Raw genomic sequence first — 20,809 nt, forward strand, 5'->3', positions numbered from 1 at the left:
TTGTATCAAGTGAGAGAGGCGAGCGAGATTCTCTGAATGATAAAGTGTTTGCTATGAATTTGAATGAAATGAAACTGTAGCTATATAATTTATTTTGAATTAAGTTTGCTATAATGCATAATTTCCCCTTGATTAGAATTACAAATCAATTTACTCATTAAAGATGTTCTACCTTTCTCACAAAAAATAACTTTCTAAATAAACTGAGAATATAATAGATAAAAAATATTTTTTTGATTTGTAAAAAATAACAAGTAAAATGTTAAAATTGGACAAGAAGAAAAGGAATAGAGAAAGTACTAAACATTACTCCCTCCGTTTCACAAAGAATGACCTGGTTTGACTTGGCACGGAGTTTAAGTAAATAAAGAAGACTTTTGAATCTTGTAGTCCTAAATTAAAGTTATGTTAAATGTACAAAATTGCCCTTAATCTTGTGGTTTTGAACATGCCACGTGGAAAGCAAAAAGTAAAATGTTACCAAAAAAGGAAAAAAGGTGATTTTTTTTAAACTGACTAAAAAGGAAAGGAGGTCATTGTTTGTGAAATGGAGAGAGTATTTTATAAGGATAATTTAGTAAAATATCTATATCAATATTAAGTTAAACAATGACAAATAAAAATAAATTAAGAGCAATTATCAAAGCTCATCTCTATATATTGTGTACTCGGTACTCCAACATATTTCTTTACAGGAGCTCGCATTTAAAGCCAATGGAATTAGTGGGATGACCCCAATTTTCAGAAGGGAGAAGAAAAATGAGCCGGCCATTGTTCTCTTTCAAATTCGTCTTCTTCTTCTCCCTTTCTCTTGCCGCTTCATACACTGTCACTTCAACCCCAACATTCTACTCCTTCCGTAAGCTCAAACTACGTTCCTCCTTCGCCTCCCCATCCGTACCGAAGGCCTCAGCCGCCGATTTGCTCGCTCTGTTGGGCCCACCTCAACAAGCCTTAGCTGTCAACTCTCAAGAGGCGCGTCAGCTACGTTCTTGCTTCAAATTCCTAGTTCCTTTTTCTCCGAGTTCTCAGACTCCGAATAGACGCTCCTTGAGTTCGAAATTGAGTGATGATCGAAGGAGTATAAGCGAAGAGAATGAGCTTATTTGGTGGCCGCCGGCGCCGGTAATGGAGCTTGCTCGGCTCGCTGTTGACTCTGGTGGTGATACTGCGTCTATTCAAAGGACTCTTGATCCAACAGTCATCCCTGTGAGTTTTCATATCTATCTATTTTAACAGTATTTTCTGTAATGGATTTGAATGTCATTGTTTACCGTGTATTTTAACCATGGTTAAGTGTTAACCGTCTGTACGAATGTTTTTACCCTGTAATTACATATAAATCATATAAGACATTTGTTCATACATTTCATTGCAAAAGCAAAGCCAATTATTTCAGCTCATTGTATACAGTACATGATGTTGTGATCAAAATTTCCTTGAGGATAATCTATTATTGGCATCTGATCTGATGAAGATATTGGGAAACCTGTAAAATTGCTCTGTGAAGCTAATAGTTCCAAAAAAAATTTTCAATAGCAGTAACAACATAAAAAGAGAACAAGGAAAAGTAATCTGATATATTAAACTAAGCATGTTGTTATCTCGTTCTTGTTTCAAATCCAATGTGTAACATTTCATTTCACAAAGCTGAACTGTCTTGAAAAGTGTTAGTATAGTAAATAAACAGGTTGTAAAAGTGCCAAGTGTTATGGCAAAACTTAATAAATACTAAACAGATAACTGAGAAGTGAGACTTCCAGAAAACTTGATTCAGAGGAAGACAATGGATAACTGCAAAAATTCAAAAAGTGGATATAGGGATGGCAATTCGGCAGGGTAAGGACTTAGAATTTAGCAGGGCAGGGTGGCATTATTTGCCTCTGGCAACACTAATTCAGGGCTACATACCTATTATAATTCTATTAAGAATTAACAACAAATAGTTTTTGCTTTTATCCTCTTCGTCGTGAAAGCATTTGTGTCAAAGTTTCTATACAGATAAATGATAAATGCACAAAGATATGTACATTTTTGCCTTTTTGTAATGCCTCGGGTGGCTGCACGATAAATAGTGCTGATCATTAATCACATACTAACATGGCTGGAAATTTTATTGGTACACCCTTTGTACAATATTGTTAAATGCAATATTCGAAGTACCTTACCTATAACTTGTGTAAAGGAACGAATTTCAGCCGGAAAAAAGGGATAGTTTTAGCTCGCGATGTCCATCTAAAAACTTTATTGATGACCCTTATTAATAGGGTCTCTTAAGTCACTAGCAATTTTGAAGTGCTTCCTCTTTCAATTGTCTTTCTCAGAGATTTTTTACAGTAAGTGCATCCTCTTCAATGTGCAGGTTCCTGACATTGAAGGATCAAAGGAAGACCGATGTGAACTTACCAGAACTCCTTATGGGAGACTGTTTATTAATGAGGTCGGCATTAAAATGGAACTTCTTAATCCTCTTGAAATGAGAATTTCTGTTGCCGGTTAATGTTGAGTTCAAATGTTGTTTTGTAGGAGATAAATTCATACCTCGAATCTTTGTTTGAAATGATTGTTGCTCGGGGACCCGGTGTTGGGCTGAATGTATCATTGTCGCGCTTTGATTTCTTTCATGGTCATGTCTTTCTTGCCAGAGACTCTGGAAGACTTGGGATCTTGTAAGTTAACATGAACCCTTCACCGTCTTGAGCACACATGACAAAAATGGTGCTTCTGTTACTCGAGTGTTCCACAGAAAGTCGTGCCCTAAGAACTCTTCGTTGTAAATGACCGAGCAAATACAATCAGATTTGCGTCTAATTACTTGGCTAATCGGATATTTGGAAGGATATTTTTTCTTTCAAGTGTTTCTTTTACTTTGGCTAATAATTAAGTGAACTAGGATAAGAGAAAACTAGAGAAGAAGACCGTTCACCTATTGGAAGAATATGATGGATGCTCATGTAACTGATTCAGTTGCATTTCTATAGCCTTAACTCAATCCATCTAAATAGCAGCAGGAAGATGGTAAAACACAGATTTAGTTGAATTGTAACATTTCTGCAACAAGCAAAGATAAAAGGCAATCTGATCGGGTTTCTGTGATTTTTGTCTGTTATTGTAAACTCAACCATAGTTGTTGTGTTTTCTTGAATATCTTTATCTTGTGTTATATATCATATTCCGTTGTCGGGAACCTTAAGGACAAAAAGCATGTAACGTCTAATTCAACTTGAATTGTCTACTTGTTCAAGACTTGAAGCTGTAGTATGCTTATTCTGCTATGCACAATAGTTCAACTATAAATCTTCAATTTCTTTTGCTTAATCTTCCAGTTCTAGACACAGCTATCATCTAGCAATAATGCTTTTCAGTAACATAAGGTTTAACAAGGTGGATAAATTCCACAATTAAAGTGAATCCTGTTGACAGATCCACAAGAGAGTGTGCGTTAATAAACTCGAATGAGTTTCTTCTTTGTTGAAGTAAAGTATTCTATGCAGTTGATCACTGGCTGCATGTTCTCAAAGGAATTAGAGCTTTTGCTGCTATCTGCAGTCTCTGTTTTCCGCAAAAGACCGAGTCAGGGGTTTCTTGGTTTATGATTTGGTTTTCTTTATGGGGTTTAGTGTTATAGTAGCAATCATTGTGAGTGCACTGAAGCTACCTGGAGACGTGCACTAGCTTTCGGATATAGGGCAAAGAGCCATGGGTGGAAACCATTCATGGATCATCACTACTTTCTCTCAATGAGAACCAGATTGGTAAGATGGGGATCTGGTAGGCGTTTAGTTGTAGAAGTAGAATTCTCGTTCCTCCAGTTTGCTTAAGGAGTTAGACTTAGTAATTTATGGGATTGAGGGACTTCACTTATTTTCAGCAGCCCAGTTTTGCTCTATCGGAAGTCCATAACTCCATAAACACTAGATTATGTCGTTGAGGAAGGTTAACATTCTATCCACTGTGTTTTGACATCTTCTAGTCTATACCAAAAATCCAAAAAAGAGATACAACCATGATTCAGAGTATGAGTGTTTTCACTTATGCTCTAAAAAACATCTTTGGTTTCTTTTCTTCCACATCTCTCAACAAATGCAGGCAAGGATCGTATTCAAGATTCTTTTAATCCTGTAATCCGAATTCCGAAATACAAGACCTCTTGTTTGTTAGCTGGTCAGAGGCAGCTCTTAAAAGATACTCTGTATTTAATTAAATATGATAAGGAGATCCTCTTGTTTGCTAGCTTGTTAAGGAGTAGAGAAGGTAAGAAATTCCATTTATCCTGTAATCCAAAATACAAGATTACCCATTGTCCCATTTCAATTTGAACCTGCCTCCAACCAGTCATACCCTCTCTACTCTGTCGACCGTAAGATGGATGTGGATGTTTCTTCAATTTTGTTTTGTCCTCACAAACTATTTTTTTTCTTTTCTATATTTGTTTCTATTTCTGCTAATATTTTTCATTTTCTTTTTGTGTGGTGGTTCATCATAAATTGATTAGTTTTGCACTGGTTGTGAGCCTGCTGCAACCCTACTCCTTTTATCCGAGATGGGGATGGTAATAGAAGGAACTTGTCTTGAAAGACCTACAATCTCTTAGAATCCATGTAGACATAGCAAAATAGTAGGCCACAATAAAGTAAAAAGATCTATATAGGCGATACCAATTAGTTCGGAATATGTTTAGCCATGTTAATACATTTACTTTAGGTTTTACTAGGAGTCTGTTAATCTTGTCAGAGATTTGTATATCAGTAGGAAATATAGGAACTTGTGCTTTCAATTTTTTTTTTGTATTTTATTGGTTCAAGATAAGCTTAAATGGGTGATATGATCAATGAGGATTCATATAGTGATCCCAACTTGCTTATGGTTTAGATGCAAGTTGTTTGTTGTCGTCTTGTGTGTGTGTGTGTGGGATGCTCGTGAGGTTAAAAGGTGCAAACACTTTTCAGGTTCCATGCTAAGGAGTATCCAGCATATGATAAGGAAGTTTTTCCTTGCAACATGGGCTACTGCCAAATAGGTAGGTCTGTCTGCATCTTAACCACTTCCTGTGAGATCTACTGAATGTTCAGAATTGGATTTTCTCAAACTTTATTTACCATCAGCAGTCTTCCCATCAGCGTATTAGAAGGACAATAATGATGTTCTTTATACTCATGTTAGGTTTTATTGTTCTCAGGAACTAATGTTTCTTATGACGATTCAATGAATTTGCATAACATATTGTGGCTAGCTCCATTAGCTAGCAACTCCTCAAATGAATGGTTAGCACCAGGTATGTGTCTTTGAGGTTCTCAAATTACACTTATAGTGGAATGTTTCCCAGTGCAGTATACTTTACTGCCCGGACCATATCAAAGATGCGGAAGCATCTCTACGACTTGCATTTTCTTATTTCTTTTGTCTTTTTTTTTTTCTTTGGGTGGGTGGGGATAAAGAGGACATTGTGTTTGTAGAATCTAATGGAGTTCATCAACTATGCCTCAATCCCAAGCTAATTAGATCAGCTTACTTACAAATTACAGTTAATAGCTGCAGAAATGCAACTATAGTTTGGAGTTTAATGGGTTACCAAGATTCTTGAGAAATTTATGGGGCTGTTAGTGAACACTGTTCTGGCATGTATCACTGGGATAAGAGCTTTCACACATCACCCAGATTTCCTCTTGATATTCCCCTTTGAGATACAAACTCACAGTGAGGAACTTCCTTCTGCTTTATTTTTTAATAATAATACCTTCGAGTTCTCTTTGGATAAAGTAGCGTAAATCACATGATGCTGTTGAATTTCTAAAGAAAGGTGATCCTGTTGCTACAACTAAGGTAGGGGTAAGGTTTGCGTACATCCCACCTCCCCGGATCCCACTTGTAGGATTACACTGGGTAAGTTGTTATCTTTATTAGTAGAGTTCCACCGTCCACGTCTCTTTTTAGCTTTCCCTTATGTTTGTCCATGTTTCTCAAGTATTTTTTTTGATGAAGTAAATGTTCCATTGAAGGCATCAAGAAGATGCAAATTAGTTACAAAAGTAGAAGCAAAAACAGTTGGTCTGCTGGCTCAAGTACAATTATGCTAAAACTAAGGAGCCAACAAAATTTGAAAAACTATCCAGGGAATCTACATAGGACAAATTAACCCAACTGTACAGACACATAAGGCATTCCGCTTTGAGAGAATGTAAAGGAGTTGATAGACCTTCAAAACATCTTCTGTTCCTTTCCCTCCAAATACTCCAAAAAATTGCTGCAGGTATCATCTTCCAAGTCTGTTTGATGGTGCTGTCAACTTTCCAGCAACACCAACTCTCATAAGCTTCTTTGATACTATGTGGCATGACCCAACTGAGTCCAAAAAAAGAGTAAAACATGTTCCACAATTTTGCTGTAACAGTACAATGCAGAAAAAGGTGCCTATTGCTCTCTGCTGCTTTCTGACATAAGTAGCATCCATTCACAATGATGCGTTTCCTTTTATAGAGGTTGTCTTGAGTTAGGCATGCTTCATATAGTGCAGTCCAGCAAAAACAGACGATCTTGGGCGGTAGCTTGATTTTCCAAATTAATTTCCATGGCCAGTGGTCAGTGACTGCATTAAATGCTCTTGACTGCTTGTAGGCTGCACTCACTGTGTAATTCCCGTCTCCTGTAGTACCCCATTTGAACTGATCTGTTGCCTGAGTGTTGAGAGAGAAACTCTGTAGAGTCTGTAGTAGTTTGATCAGGTCATTAAACTCCCAATCCTGCATATTCCTTCTAAACATAATGCTCCAGGTTGCTCCATCTCTATTTTGAGAAATTGTTGAGTCTGGATCCCTGGCTAAGTTGAAAAGACTTGGATAATCATCCATCAGAACTGTGTTGCGAAGCCATTTGTCTTTCCAAAATCTGATATGAAGTCCATTCCCCACTGTGAAGTGCTTATGCTGAGAAAATTTCTCCCATAGCTTGCATATGTGTTTCCAGACTCCGACCCCATAAGGTGCTTTTGAAAGACTGGTGCACCAATGACTCTGTATCCCATGCTTTGCACTGACCACATCCTTCCATAAAACATGTTCCTCCTGTGTGTATCTCCATAACCATTTCATAAGTAGACACTTATTATGCAGCGCCAAATCCTTGATCCCTAACCCCCCCTGTAGTTTAGGAAGAAGGACTTTTGGCCATTCCACCAGATGATACTTGTGCTTCTCACTATTCCCTTCCCATAGAAAATCTCTCCTGATCTTGTCAAGTTGTTCCAACACTTTGCCAGGAATAGGAAAAAGTTGCATATAGTATGTGGGAATACTATCAAGTACACTGTTGATCAGTGTAAGTCTGCCCCCTGTCGATAGGTACTGCATCTTCCAGGAGGCAAGTTTTTTCTCAAACTTCTCAATAACTCGTCCCCATATAGCTGTTGACTTATACTTTGCACCCAATGGCAACCCCAAATAGGTTGCCGGGAATTCACCCACACTACATCCCAAGATACCTGCTAATTCCTCCAAGTTTAGCACCTCATTAACAGGATAGATCACACTTTTTAGCATATTGATGTGCAAACCTGAGAGGGCTTCAAAAATCAAAAGGGTTAGATTCAAATAGAGAACTTGACTCCTGTTTGCCTCACAAAATATCAGAGTGTCATCTGCATAAAGCAGATGAGAGATGTTTGTAGTGATCATGCTCCCACATCAAAACCATTCAGCCATTGCAATTGCTTGGCTTTATCTAACATTCTGCTTAAACCCTCCATTGCAAGTATGAAGAGAAAAGGAGAAAGTGGATCTCCCTGCCTCAAACCTCTTTGTGGGGAGAAAAACCCAACTGGACTTCTGTTGATGAGAATTGAGTATTTTACTGTAGAAATGTTGAAATTGATCCAATTGATCCATCTTTCACCGAACCCCATTTGCCTAAGGATGGAAAGAAGATATGACCAATTCAACTGATCAAAGGCCTTCTCTATATCCAACTTGCATAAGATGCCCGCCCCTCCGTTTTTTATTTTCCAATCAAGAACCTCATTTGCAATCAGTGAGGCATCAGTGATTTGCCTATCTTTAAGAAAAGCATTCTGGTGTTTAGAGACTAGCTTTCCCATAACTGTCTTTAACCTTTCTGCCAGGACTTTAGCTATGATCTTGTAGACACTCCCAATTAAACTAATTGGCCTATAATCTTTGAGTTCTATTGCTCCTTTTTTCTTGGGAATGAGAGCTATGAAGGAGGCATTGCATGATCTAACCATCCAACAATGTTGATGGTAATGGTTCATAGCTGCCAGTATGTCAACTTTGATGAAGTCCCATGATTTCTGATAAAATGCCATTGTGTACCCATCTGGCCCTGGTGCCTTGTCGGGAGCGCAAGACTGAATAGCTGCCAATACTTCCTCTTCTTGAAAAGTTGCTTCCAGATTAAACTTTTCCTCAACTGAGATGGATGGAATGCCTTCAAAGTTGGCTGAAGGCCTCCACTGTTCAGGTTCAGTGTACAAACTTTCGTAAAAATCAACAGTTTCTTGCTTTATCCTATGCTTATCTTCAATGATCTCAGTTCCCACTTTGAGTTTGTCTATGCAATTGCCCCTTCTATGAGAATTTGCAATTTTTTGGAAGAACTTTGTGTTCTTGTCTCCCTCTTTGAGCCATAAGCATCTGGATTTCTGTCTCCATGAGATTTCCTCAGCTTTAACTAGTTGTTGAAGCTCAATTCTCAGGTTCATCATCTGAATAAGCTCTGGAACTGTTAATTGTCTTTCGCAGTATCTTGACAATATTCTCCAACTCTGAAGCCACATAGAGCAGAGGAACAAGCTGGCTGTTAAATACTTGTCTTCATAAGTAACTATAAACTGAACATGGTTTGTCTTCAAGAAAATAGAGTCACTTTATTAATACAGTAAGGTTGCTAAAAGTTGCTAAAAGTTGTGAGACATATTATGGAGCACAAAAATAAGTTGTCATGAATGTGTTATTGTCGTCGGTTTCTTAAAGAAATATGTATCCTTGAGTTTAGCTCCTAAACTAACTTTTTTCTGTGGATCCCTTCCACAAATTCACGTTATTAATTTCCTGTTGTTTTGATGACATGTTGGTAGAATTTCTTTCTAACTCTCTGGACTATCAGTGAAGTGTCTTCCTGTTTAAAGACATGGTTGACACTACATTCAATTTGTCTTGCAATGTTAGTAAAAGTTTAGTCATAACGAGTTTGTGTAACTTTTTGATTTGTGGACAATCAATGAGATCTTCAATGACCTAGATAAAATCCCCTGCCTATTGGGCGGTATGACAATCACCTTTTTTTCTGGTGAGTGACAGTTTAGTACTTTTGAGGGGAGGGGCCAGGGCAGTGTTATGAAAGGCGCCTCGCCTTGGCGATGGGTCATCGCCTTTTTCCGGCGAAGCGAGGCGACTTCAGAAAGGCGTCGCACGGAAAGGCGTAAGATGACGTGGTGTGGCGATGCAATAGGCGTCGCCTTTTTATTTTTTATTTTTTTAAGGTCTGACTTCATAAATAAAAGCCAAAATTAGGGTTTTTTGGGTATTTTTGCAAACTTGACCTTCGCAAGACGCTCCTCCTCTTCTCCTCCTATTTCGCGATTGTTGCTCCTTCGTGGAGACTTCTTCTTCGCGAATTGCAATCGCGACTGCTGCTCTTTCTTAAGTACGAAATCTTATCTCTAGTTCTTCTCTTCTTCTCTTCTAGTTCTTCTTCTTCTCTACTCTCTAGTCTCTACTCTGTTTTTTTTTTGGTGGAACTACTCTATTATATTTTTTTGGGTGGAACTACTCTGTTTTTCAGTATTTAGAGTTTGAGACTATGCTTGGTTCTGTACTTCTGTGGTATCACTGGGCTGGAATCTGCCTATATTTTTTTTAAAAAGTAACTTAATCCTTTTATAATTATTTCCTCCCTACTTAATTTAGTTTTATACTAATTAATATAGTATTTATTTGTCCATAAATAGTGAATTCAATGACGTCAGATGCTAACAAAAAGAGGGACATTGCTAATGAATGTTATTGTTATTGAGATTTTGGATATTTATATATGCAATTAAATATTTTACTTTTTTTTGTATTAATTGGTGCCTCAATTCAAAAAGGCGAGCGGCGAGGCAGGCCCTTGTCGCCTTTTGTCGCCTCTTGCCGTCCAAAACACTGGGCCAGGGAGATTGTGGGGTCGGCAGAGGCAAATTTTTGGTTCAGTTGAAATGATGGGAAATGATGAAGATGGATAGTATCATTTTGAAAAAGGTTTTCATTTTTTTGGGCTTCAAGTAAAACACTGCTCAATTAACTTAAAGTACCTAGTACAAGCTACAAAATGACAAATCCAATCTATTAGGATAACCGTGAACATCCTGATGATCTGTAGGAATGAATTAATCGGGAAGAGATAGAGAGAGGAACCAATTTTCTCTCGCAGATAAAAAGAGGTTACAAGTTTCCTGTTTGATTACCTTGTGACTTCTGATGTAGAGAATTTCATGTTGACAGCAGCAGGGACGGCTCAATGCCTTTAAAAATGAGGCATCCGTCTTAGTCCCAAAATTTGAGACCCTGTTTTTTAAAAAAGTAATAATAGAATTATTGCAAGTATTTTTTAACAAAAAAATAAACTATATAGTGTCTTTCTTATATTGTTTCGAAACATTAAGGAATGTATCTTTCTTTTTTGTCCGTTTTTAAATTTAACTTCGACATGACGTGTTCATTAAAAAGATCAAATAACTTTGGATTTCAAAAATAAAAGCTAGGCTTTGGCAACTAATTACCGCAACTGGACAGGAGTCTTAGTTGTCCTGGATGCACGTCCAACTGGAGTCATATGCAAGGACCTCATACCTGAGTATGTTCAAATTGCCAGGACCCTGTATGAAGGTTTGAATTTTATTTAAATTTGAATCAACAACTCAAAGTTAACCTTATTATGAAAACTTTGGAAACGTTTTCTGATACAATCATTTGCTGTTCGCCAGATGATTTTGGGGACGTTGCTTTTGATGTTAACTACCTAAACACAGGAGGTGAACCACCTAAGTTTCAAATTTTCATTTGCTGACCTCTTTGGAAAGGTTTGACTGTCAATTAGCAGTTTCACGAAGTGAGAATCCATATACTCAATAGATATTGCTTATCAATGTCATGTAATTTCTCTGCCCGAATCGAAATGCATCTTTGAAATATTTACTTGCAGCACTACTGTCATCAGTATTTGATTCTAGCGCATTCAAGTGGATGGTTGTTTGGAAAAGGCATTGTTTGAAGGAGATATTACTATTAGAATCGCGAGTCTTTAGTCATTTAGTTTGTGAGGGGAAATCCTTATGACATATATCCTCTCTTGATTGTCCTGTGAAGCTTGGACAATGAAACAATGATTGAACTGTGGGGTGTAGAGTAGGATTTGTGGGTTCATAGAAACCCAATAGCTTTTGTTTATTCCACGTTTATATAATAAGAAATCCATTAAACATTTAATATTTAATTGTAAACTCAGTTATTACTCTACATTAATTTGAGGTTGCTTATGAACTTGTATGTATCTGCTTTTGTATCTCAAAGATGTCATTACTCGGAAGGGTTCATACTCTACGTTGTCTCTTAGCTATTGTGGCCTTACGGTAGTATAAGTAACTCTTAGCTATTGTGAACTAATTTAGGCCTTACGGTAATGTACGTCAAGGAAAAAGAAAATGAACTTTCTTAAATTTTAAGCAATGAGATCGTTAAACCCAAAAACTCTTGAAGATTTTAAAAACTGATAATTGGACATTTTTTACGACCAAAGAAAAGGAGTGATTCATAAGGTTTTTTTTTTAGGCTGGTGCCATTATGAGTTTTTACTGATTCATTTTTTTATAAATCCTGAAAGTGAAAAGAAGTTTATTAAAATTTAATTGAAATATATAAGTGAAAATGAAATAATTTATCAAATTAAATAGTTTTTATAACATATTCTATTTTTTTTCTTTGTCAAGTAAACTAGCCGTCATGAATGAGTAAATAAATTTAAACGATTGTTCTAGAATGAGAATAATTGGTGCTTGACTAAACATTGAAATAAAAGAAATTTTATTTTAGGTTCACGATGTCATACAATCAATGCAGTTGCATGATATATCTTTTTTATTTCACATATTAGTAAATTTAAATTATTATTTTTTCCATAAATATCTCTTACTAGTGTATAAAAGGAAATTCCTAATAAAAAGTAGACCGAAAAAAATAACGGAAAAGGGTCAAAATTGCCCCTGAACTATGTGAAAGAGACCACTTATACCCTTCGTTACATTTTGGGATAAAAAATGCCCATGCTGTTATTCTAAGAGACCACAAATACCCTCAAGAGTTAACACCCCAAATTTTTATTGACATGGCAAGCCACGTGGGACTAATCCTTCCACCTACGTTGCCAACTAGGATTCACTACAAAAGAACTAGACCTTTAGCGGCGACAACAGTCGCCACAAAAGCCAAGAAAATCGTCACTAAAAGTTTTAAACTTTAAATTTTAATTTTGTGTTTTTTTCTTCATTGTTTTTAAAAAACAAAAAATGATATCTATTAAGTAAGAGTTTGAAGACACTGTATGTTTTATTTTTATGTCATATGTAAATTTATAAAATGTACAATGATGCATTATATAGTAGGAGATTTGAATCGAGAAGTAGTTTTGATGATTTTTCGTAATAATATTGATATTGCAAGTTATTTATTTTAGAAAATTAGGTTGCAATCGAAAATTAATTATCATATTTTTTGTTGAAAAAATAGGTTTTACTAGCGAATGGTTGTTGGAGCATTAGTCGCCACTAAAAATCACTCATAACCTTTAGTGGCAATATTTTGAGAATTTGTGGCGACTTTGTCGCCACTAAAGGTCAAGTTCTTTTGTAGTGAATCTTAGTTTGGCAACGCTTAGGTGGAGGGATTAGTCCCATGTGGCTTGCCACGTCACTAAAAATTTGGAATGTTAACTCTTGAAGGTATTTGTGGTCTCCTGGGATAACGGCGGGGTGTTTTTGATCCCAAAATGTAATGGAGGGTATAAGTGGTCTATTTCGCATAGTTCGGGGCAATTTTGACCTTTTTCCGAAAAAATAAATAAAGCAGTGCGTCTCCACGTAGATTTCGGGGCCCACAAAAGATATTTAAGAAACTCGTAACTTTATCCGTTTTGGACACAACTTGCGCACTACTTCCCCTTTAATAAGTCATATAGGAAAAATAAAATAAAAATCGAAACCCTTGTGCTTTTTTTCTCGTCTCACTATTCTCGCGCTTCGCTTACTCCTGTACACAAAGCTTGGATCATCTTCACCACAATATATAGTAATTATTTATGTATAACAATTGCAAGAGGTGAAGAGTTAATTGAGAATGGTTTCAGGGAGGTGGATAGAAACTGGAGCGGATCTATGGAAAGATAGGGCACGATCGCTGCAGCTTCGTCTGAGAGACCGTCTTAGAGTCGCCGTCGATCATCATCGTCGCCGTCCGAAGATCTATGATGGTTACTTATCATCTACCGTCGAACGCTGGCTCCAACGGTTCAGCGATTTCCGTAGAGATACTCTGCCTTCTTCTTCCACTTTGTACCGTAAAAAAGGTCAGTTTCCTTTTCCTTGCAATAGCATCTAGTTTGGTACATCGAAAATCTAAATGCAGGAAACGCTGGTATTCATAGGTAGAGTTTGCAACATGGTTAGACTAAGAATTCAAGAAAGTGACGGTTGTTAGTTTATTCAATAATGTTTTCTTCAAGAAAGTTTATTCAATAATGTTTTCTTCAAGAAACTATTCAAGAAAGTGACCGTAGTTAGTTTATTCAATAATGTTTTCTTCAAGAAAGAAAGTGACTGTAGTTAGTTTATTCAAGAATTCAAGAAGGTTTTCTTCACAATAAGTATGTGATTTCATGCTGAAAATTACTGAAATTAGTTGCTAAATTACTCCTATTACCTACATTTGTCTGCCTTTGATGAATTTAGGGAATTTTTGATATGTTAAATCCCGCCTTTCAATTTCCATTGCCCCCTTCATGACTTGGAAGGTTATTTCCACTAAACTATTACTCACTTGTATTTGCTAACTTTTAGATATTCAAACACACAAAAAGAAAAAAGTAACTTTGGTTAAGAGTATGAAGTGATCGCATTAATAAAGTTTCTTTGGTATGACATCCGGGCTTGTTTGGCCATGTAATACTAATTCAGTACTTGCTAATACTGAGCTTCATTTTTTGAACTTCAAGTGAAATATTGGTTGAAGGTGTATTTGTGAAATGGACTTTTATTTCAAGTGAAGTTCATACCCGAACATAATTTCAACTTCAATTCAAATACTGCCCAAATGCCTGCTTAAGTGCACCATCATTGTGTTGCCTCCCCTCACTTTAAGCAATAAGGAATTGTGTCTAATAACATTGCTTATAACTGCAAGTTGTGCTGCAAAAGCTATATGAGGATTCTTCAAGATGCTTTTCATGGTTGATACTTATAACTCTGTATGCCTATGACTGCAGTTAGCAAGGATATTGATCCAGAAGCAGATTCAGTCCTGACTCGCATGCTGCAGGCTGTGGCTGTTCCTGTGCTTGGAAATGTTTGTCATGTGTTTATGCATGGCCTCAATCGTGTTCAGGTAAGCTAAATCTGGGTGAGTTGCTATTTCAGCTGTTGCCTAGTTGAGAAAAATAACTCGACAACTTTTGCAGATATATGGTGCAGAAAAATTACATCAGGTGCTGGAAAATCGAATGGAGAATAAACCACTTATTACAGTAAGCCATGTTCCTGAGTTACCTCCAGTTCCTTCTTTTAGGCCTCACCTTAGACCCCTGGATTTTATCTTTTGATATCTGGTTCTGTTTTGTAAATCAACTCAGGTGAGCAATCATGTTGCTGCTATGGATGACCCACTAGTTATTGCTGCATTACTTCCTCCCAGTGTTATTTTGGATGCACAAAATTTGAGATGGACACTTTGTGCAACTGATCGATGTTTCCGCAATCCAGTGACATCTGCCTTCTTCAAACATGTCAAAGTTCTTCCTGTGTCCCGTGGGGACGGTATTTATCAGAAGGTATTTTCTTTCTGAGGTGCTGGTGAGATGAAGTTATTGATATTCTGATTGTTTCTACAGCACTGTTGATGGATGATGTATTAGATATCTCGCTCAGCCAGTCTAAGATGTTTTCTTTAAAATGTTGAAAGAGACTGATATAGTTTATAGCTAATTCTCAGTCTATTTCTGCATGTTTTGCAGGGGATGGACATGGCTATTTCAAAATTGAACCGTGGTGGATGGGTGCACATATTTCCAGAAGGTAGTCGCTCTCGAGATGGTGGCAAAACAATGGGTTCTATTAAAAGAGGCATCGGAAGGTACTCATTCTTTCTAAGTAATAAATTGTGAATTGTATGATTATCCTTAAGTAGGTAACTTGTGAATTCCATGATTGTCAAAAAAGACACCAGTTTGTTGAATTTGTAATTTCATATTATTTGGAGAAGAACAAGACCCAGAGACAAGGTATTGTTGGAGTTCTGTAGATATCAGGGGCAGATTGATTCAGTTGTATTTCTGTTGATTACCTGTTCGTTTTTTGCTCTGCTATAAAATGAAAAAGATCCCCTCCTCTCCGTCCTTCCCCTGTTAGTTAATTAGATTCATGTTGTCTTTATAAGGGTTGGTGCTATGTCTGAGACTTTTGGTTGTCTTAATAGATTGATCCTGGATGCCGACAATTTGCCAATAGTCATCCCTTTTGTGCATACTGGAATGCAGGACATCATGCCTGTAGGAGCCAAGCTTCCCAGGATTGGAAAGACGGTATGTAATTATCATTTTGAGGATGGTGAATAATGCAGCGGCATGTATCATGCACCAATATTATTAGGTATAGAGAAAGGGAATCAAAGAGAGAATCAATTGCCATTGCTCTACTTTAGTTACCATTTTCAACTTCTGGTATTTATGATTTACATTCTCTTGGTATACTCTTAATGAGCTGTAAAAACTGCAGGTGACTGTTCTTGTTGGTGATCCCATCGAGTTTGATGACTTGCTTGCTGCTGGCGAAAAGGATAATATGCCAAGAGGAAAATTATATGATGCTGTGTCAACAAGAATTGGTGATCGATTACAGATGCTCAAGGCCCAGGTGGACAGACTAGCTGTCCAGGAAGCACTACAATCACAACACTACCATGATTATGTTGCTGAACGAGCTGCTGGGATTGTGCAGCACGTTGACTGGGAAGCTCTAGGCATGGACAATTACATGAGCATTGGGGAGGATCATGCCTCTCCTCCAAGGCAAGAACCTAGTAGTGAGCAGCCATTAGTTGAGAAGCTGATGGAAGAAAATAGTCAGGATAGGTACTTTCGGTTGGGCTTTTCCAGGGAAAGTGGAATCGTATCGAGGATCAGAGGTTACATGGGTTCAACTGAATTAATGCTATTTTCTGCTAGATGTTTAGTTGCTAATAGTAGGGTAAAAGAAAATTTTGAGGACATTCAAGAGATTGCTCCATTGAAGGCTTGGAACAACTTTTGGATGCCCTTGTATGAGAGTCAGGTTTGTAACCGGGAGATTTTACTTTAATTGAAGAGTTTTACTGGTATATATTTAATACCACTATAACTCGTTAAAATATACTAGAAGAATAAATTTAATATTACTGTATCAAGTTAAAATATCTTATCGCATTATTATGCTATGGTTTATGGTCCCTTGGCCAGCCCATCCCATTTCCAAGAAGGTTTGCATAATCTGTTCTGTCATGGTGGCCCTTGATTTTTCCTCTTCAATTGGTCCTTTTGCTCAAGTTTGTGAGTTTCTGCCACTTTGGGGTCCTATTGGGGGTCAGGTCACCCGTCACCGGAAGGTACAATAATGCTTCTTGTCGCGATTAGGGTAGATGGTTATTCGGTATGAAGTGTTGTTTTGATTCTCGAGGGGTTTAGTTGTATTCTTATAGCGTCTTCCTTTTGATTTCACCATCACTTGTTGATTGTGTTTAGGTTATCACATAATTTTATGGTAGTTACTGTTTCCTTATCGGTTGCTTTATTTCTTCCCCACTGTCTTTCTTTTCTTCATACCTATCTTGATATGTTGTACTCTGAAGGTCTTTTGGAAACAACCTCTTTACCTCCACGATATAGGGGTATGATTTGCATACACTTTACCTTCTTCAAATCTCATTTTGTGTAATATCATTGAATATGCTATTATTGTTGTTGTTGTTGTTGTCTAGATTTGATTTTCACAGAAGTGACAAAATCAATGCATTTTGTAGTAATTCATTGAATTCAATACATTCAAGTTTTATCAGATTGTAATAGATGGTTATTAATGGAATGATTCATCAAATTCTTAGGTCAACCCATTGTCATTCAAGAGACCAAAAATACAATTTATACTCTAGCATCAATTTTTAACAATATAGTGGATCACAAAGTATAAATTACAATGTATTAGAAAAAAGTTAATCAATCAATCTGAGTATGTCAAACTATTATTGTTATTATTTTACGAAATATCAAATGAGGGCACTGAGTTGCAAGAGAACATATTTGGCAAGGAAAAAGGACTAATCGAACGGTTAAGATTACGTGAAAGAGCAATATAACGTCCATCTGACGGTTCAATCAAACTCAAGTGAGACCCACAGTCAACCCCTGTACATATGTAGCAGCAGGGACAAAAGTGGAAAATTAAAAACTGGAAACTCCACTGATTTAACAAAAGAGAGGGGAAAGCGACTCTGGTGGGGTTGATTGTATCTTCTTCGAATTTGAATTGAATTGAATTCAATGGAGAAGAATATCTGTTAATAAGATTGCAAAAAAAGAATAAAAATGTTAGAAGAGGACGAAGATTTTCTGGAATCAGAAACTCAACTTACCGATGACCAGAAAATTGAGATTGCCAAATGGTTCCTTCTTAATGCCCCCGCTGGCGAAATTCAGTACGTCGCCAAAGGTCTTCTTCTTCTCTTTCATTTATTTTCTGCGCTAATTTTTTTGTATTTTGAAGGTTTTTTCGTGCTTGAAATTGTGACCGCATTGGTGTTCGTTTGCGATCGGCAGTTTATTGTTTTCATTTTTGGTTTTGAGCGTCATTCTGTTTGATTTGCAGATGTTAGAGCTATTTTAAAGGACGAAAATATATATAAGAAAGCGGCCGAGGAGTCATTTCCTTCTTACAACAAATCTCACTTGATTTGTCTCGAATTCCCAAACAGAAGTGGCGATGTAAGTCTCTCTCTTGTTTTCTTTTTCATTGGGTAAGTTAGATCTTTGAAAATGTAATTTAGGCTAATCGTGTCATTCGAATTGATAATTTCAGATTTGATAGTTTTCCGTAGTTGAAGATTAAAATATCAAGTAAACTGTAAGCAATACTTATTGTACTGATGTTGTAATTTTCCTTAGTTGATAATTTCAGCTTTGATAGTTTTCGGTAGTTGAAGATTAAAAAATGAAGTAAATTGTAAGCAATATGGTGTTGCAATTTTCCTTAATTGAAGGTTCATGACCTCTTCATGCATCCTTTAGAGCTCAAAGACTGAAAGAAAACAAAGGATAAAAGTTATGCTTGAGAAACTTCTTTTAAAAAAAACGTTGCATGAAAAATAAGTAAGATTAATTTAATAAGGCTTTTAGGATAGAGATATACTTCACGGTACTTGGATGCTGGCTCTACTATATATGAAAGAGTTGGGTGTTGTTTGTTGAGCACCATGTTTATGGACAAGTTCTCTACATCTGTTTAAAGCTTGTGTATAGGGAATTTCAACCACTTCAATAAATGATTACTTCATCAATATAGAAAAGAAAACTTTCCGGAGAACTGTTCTTTATGAAGTCTAAGATTTTGAGCCCTCTTCTAAAAAGAAAGTAAAATGCTTATCATTTATGTAGTAATGGCCACTTGGAAGCTATTTTCATAATCTAGCTGTGTAAAGTTGCTGCTCACTAATTTGTAGGTACTGATTACATCATTTAGTGAGGTTGATAAGGATGAGTATCTTGATCCCCGGACTGCCCAGGTTGCCAGAGTTGACCATGTCAAGCAAGTACGTTGTTCAGTTCGTATACAATGCTAAATGCTATTTTTGGATTTTTTACAGTTTGGTGTTTTGACTTTCTTCTTGTTGATAAGATTAAAAATTTCATTGGATGAGGCACCTCCTTCCATGTGCCACTAACAAACTACCTTGCAAAAACACAAAAGCACCAAAAATGGTGCTGGAATTTATCATCAAATCCTCAGTCTCTTAATGTCCCCAATAGCTGCATGATATGTAAGTTTAAAAACTCATAATCTTGAAGGGAATCTAAAGTGACGATGAAAAGCTTATCTTTTTTTTTGGGGCGTGGAGTGGTGGGATCCATAGAAGAGGAAGCAGGTTTGTAAGGATGAGTATTTTGTTTAGAAGGCAATTCAAAAAAGCAATAATATGGACAGACATAAACAACCTGGTAGAGATGGTGGGACTATATCCAAAAATGTGCTTATTCTGAAAGAAAGGAAAAAGAAAAGTAAAAAGATCAGGACGAAGTAAAAAAAGAAGAAAGAGAAGCATACATATAATGCTGGGTGTACTCCTTTTTATGCTGTGCAATTAAAAATCTCTACATAAACTGGTTTTATGCTCATGTTGTTTATCTATAATTTAGTATGTTTAGACATCTTATGGCTGATTGGAACTTGATTTGTTAAACACATTCAGGCATTGGGGACAAAGAACAAAACACCAGAGTGAATTGTGTTAACTGTTAGGTTGGTTTTCATGATAGAAGTGGATATCAAGAATGAAGATATTGTAAACTTGAAAAATGTGCTTTGATATAGCAAGCTCTTGATTATCCTCATTACTCAATAGTTATGAACTTCACATAAGATGCATTTTCTATTCGATATTAACTTGAGAGGTTTGGATGGAATTCAAGGCCCAGTGTATGTGGGTACTGGATGTGTCTTCAATAGAACAGCTTTATATGGTTATGAACCTCCAATTAAGCCAAAGCATAAGAAGGCAGGGTTCCTCTCTTCCTGCTTTGGTGGATCAAGAAAGAAGGGTTCTAATTCAAGTAAAAAGGCTCAGACAAGAAGAAATCTAGTAAGAATGTTGATCCCACTGTGCCAATATTCAATCTGGAGGATATAGAGGAGGGAGTTGAAGGTATAGTTCAAATTAGTAAATCTTTTCACTTCATGTTATCTTTGTCCAAGTACTTCACCAATCCCAGAATGACCACTCTGATGCTTTATACCACACCTTACTCAGCAACTCCTTTTAGTAAGTTAATTGGCAAAGCTGTTGCATCATCAGGGGAAAAAAAAGGAAAAATTGCAAGTTGCTAACTCCCATGGATTTCAATACCGATACTTTTCAACATCAGTAGACAGTCACTTCCTTCATCATTTAGACTTATCTAACTTGTAGTTCATTGCTTTGGATTACCTCAAATATTCTTCATGAAATTACTTCTGAACCGGAAAATAGAAGATGACCCCTACCTTTAGTGAGTAGGACTTGTAGAGTACCCGGGACACACCAAGTAATGGTTGTTCGACAATTAGAATTTTGTCCTATATTCTTTTGAATATTTGGGGTGCAAATTTAGCGATGTGTTGGATGAGACAGATGTGGAAGTGAGACTTGCCGCACAAGTCATTCCTAAGAAGGAAAGTTTTAAGTATCTTGGGGCTGTAATCCAAGGGAGTGGCGACATCGACGATGATGTCACACATCGCGTTGGGGCTGCTTGGATGAAATGGAGGCTTGCCTCT

General features: G+C 36.8%; 3 protein-coding genes across 5 annotated transcripts in view; all 3 read left to right on the plus strand.

Moving 5' to 3' along the window:
- Positions 1-674: 674 nt before the first annotated feature.
- LOC102605943 (uncharacterized) overlaps positions 675-20,809 on the plus strand; it is a 21,247-nt gene continuing 1,112 nt past the window's right edge. The window contains exons 1-8 of one of the 3 annotated variants that reach the window (XM_006344609.2): positions 675-1,209; positions 2,363-2,440; positions 2,527-2,669; positions 4,950-5,020; positions 5,180-5,275; positions 10,785-10,877; positions 10,976-11,100; positions 11,194-11,541. In XM_006344609.2, coding sequence (XP_006344671.1) covers positions 760-1,209; positions 2,363-2,440; positions 2,527-2,669; positions 4,950-5,020; positions 5,180-5,275; positions 10,785-10,877; positions 10,976-11,058 — 1,014 coding nt within the window. In that variant the 5' untranslated portion in view covers positions 675-759 and the 3' untranslated portion in view covers positions 11,059-11,100; positions 11,194-11,541. Of the gene's footprint in view, positions 1,210-2,362; positions 2,441-2,526; positions 2,670-4,949; positions 5,021-5,179; positions 5,276-10,784; positions 10,878-10,975; positions 11,542-20,809 lie in introns of those variants that run through there. The other 2 variants (XM_015307522.1, XM_006344608.2) reach the window with 2 other exon arrangements.
- On the plus strand, positions 13,214-16,703 carry LOC102578741 (tafazzin). The gene is made up of 7 exons (XM_006344612.2): positions 13,214-13,608; positions 14,524-14,642; positions 14,716-14,781; positions 14,887-15,084; positions 15,268-15,386; positions 15,729-15,834; positions 16,028-16,703. The coding sequence occupies exons 1-7, from the start codon at positions 13,380-13,382 to the stop codon at positions 16,607-16,609; spliced, it is 1,419 nt and encodes a 472-aa protein (XP_006344674.1). The 5' UTR covers positions 13,214-13,379; the 3' UTR covers positions 16,610-16,703.
- LOC102578400 (F-actin-capping protein subunit alpha) overlaps positions 17,722-20,809 on the plus strand; it is a 7,960-nt gene continuing 4,872 nt past the window's right edge. Inside the window, exons 1-3 of the mRNA XM_006344611.2 lie at positions 17,722-17,992; positions 18,149-18,264; positions 18,999-19,088. Coding sequence (XP_006344673.1) covers positions 17,869-17,992; positions 18,149-18,264; positions 18,999-19,088 — 330 coding nt within the window. The 5' untranslated portion in view covers positions 17,722-17,868. The remainder of the gene's footprint in view (positions 17,993-18,148; positions 18,265-18,998; positions 19,089-20,809) is intronic.

This window comes from Solanum tuberosum, unplaced genomic scaffold, assembly GCF_000226075.1.
Source record: "Solanum tuberosum cultivar DM 1-3 516 R44 unplaced genomic scaffold, SolTub_3.0 scf00060, whole genome shotgun sequence".
Lineage (NCBI taxonomy): Eukaryota > Viridiplantae > Streptophyta > Magnoliopsida > Solanales > Solanaceae > Solanum > Solanum tuberosum.

What these genes read in the sequence shown, in the direction of transcription:
- LOC102578741 (XM_006344612.2), top strand. Translation starts at nt 13,380, where the DNA reads ATGGTTTCAGGGAGGTGGATAGAAACTGGAGCGGATCTATGGAAAGAT. An exon ending in ATGGCCTCAATCGTGTTCAG is followed by an intron (nt 14,643 to 14,715) that starts GTAAGCTAAATC and finishes CAACTTTTGCAG; the next exon opens with ATATATGGTGCAGAAAAATT. An exon ending in TTCCCAGGATTGGAAAGACG is followed by an intron (nt 15,835 to 16,027) that starts GTATGTAATTAT and finishes TAAAAACTGCAG; the next exon opens with GTGACTGTTCTTGTTGGTGA.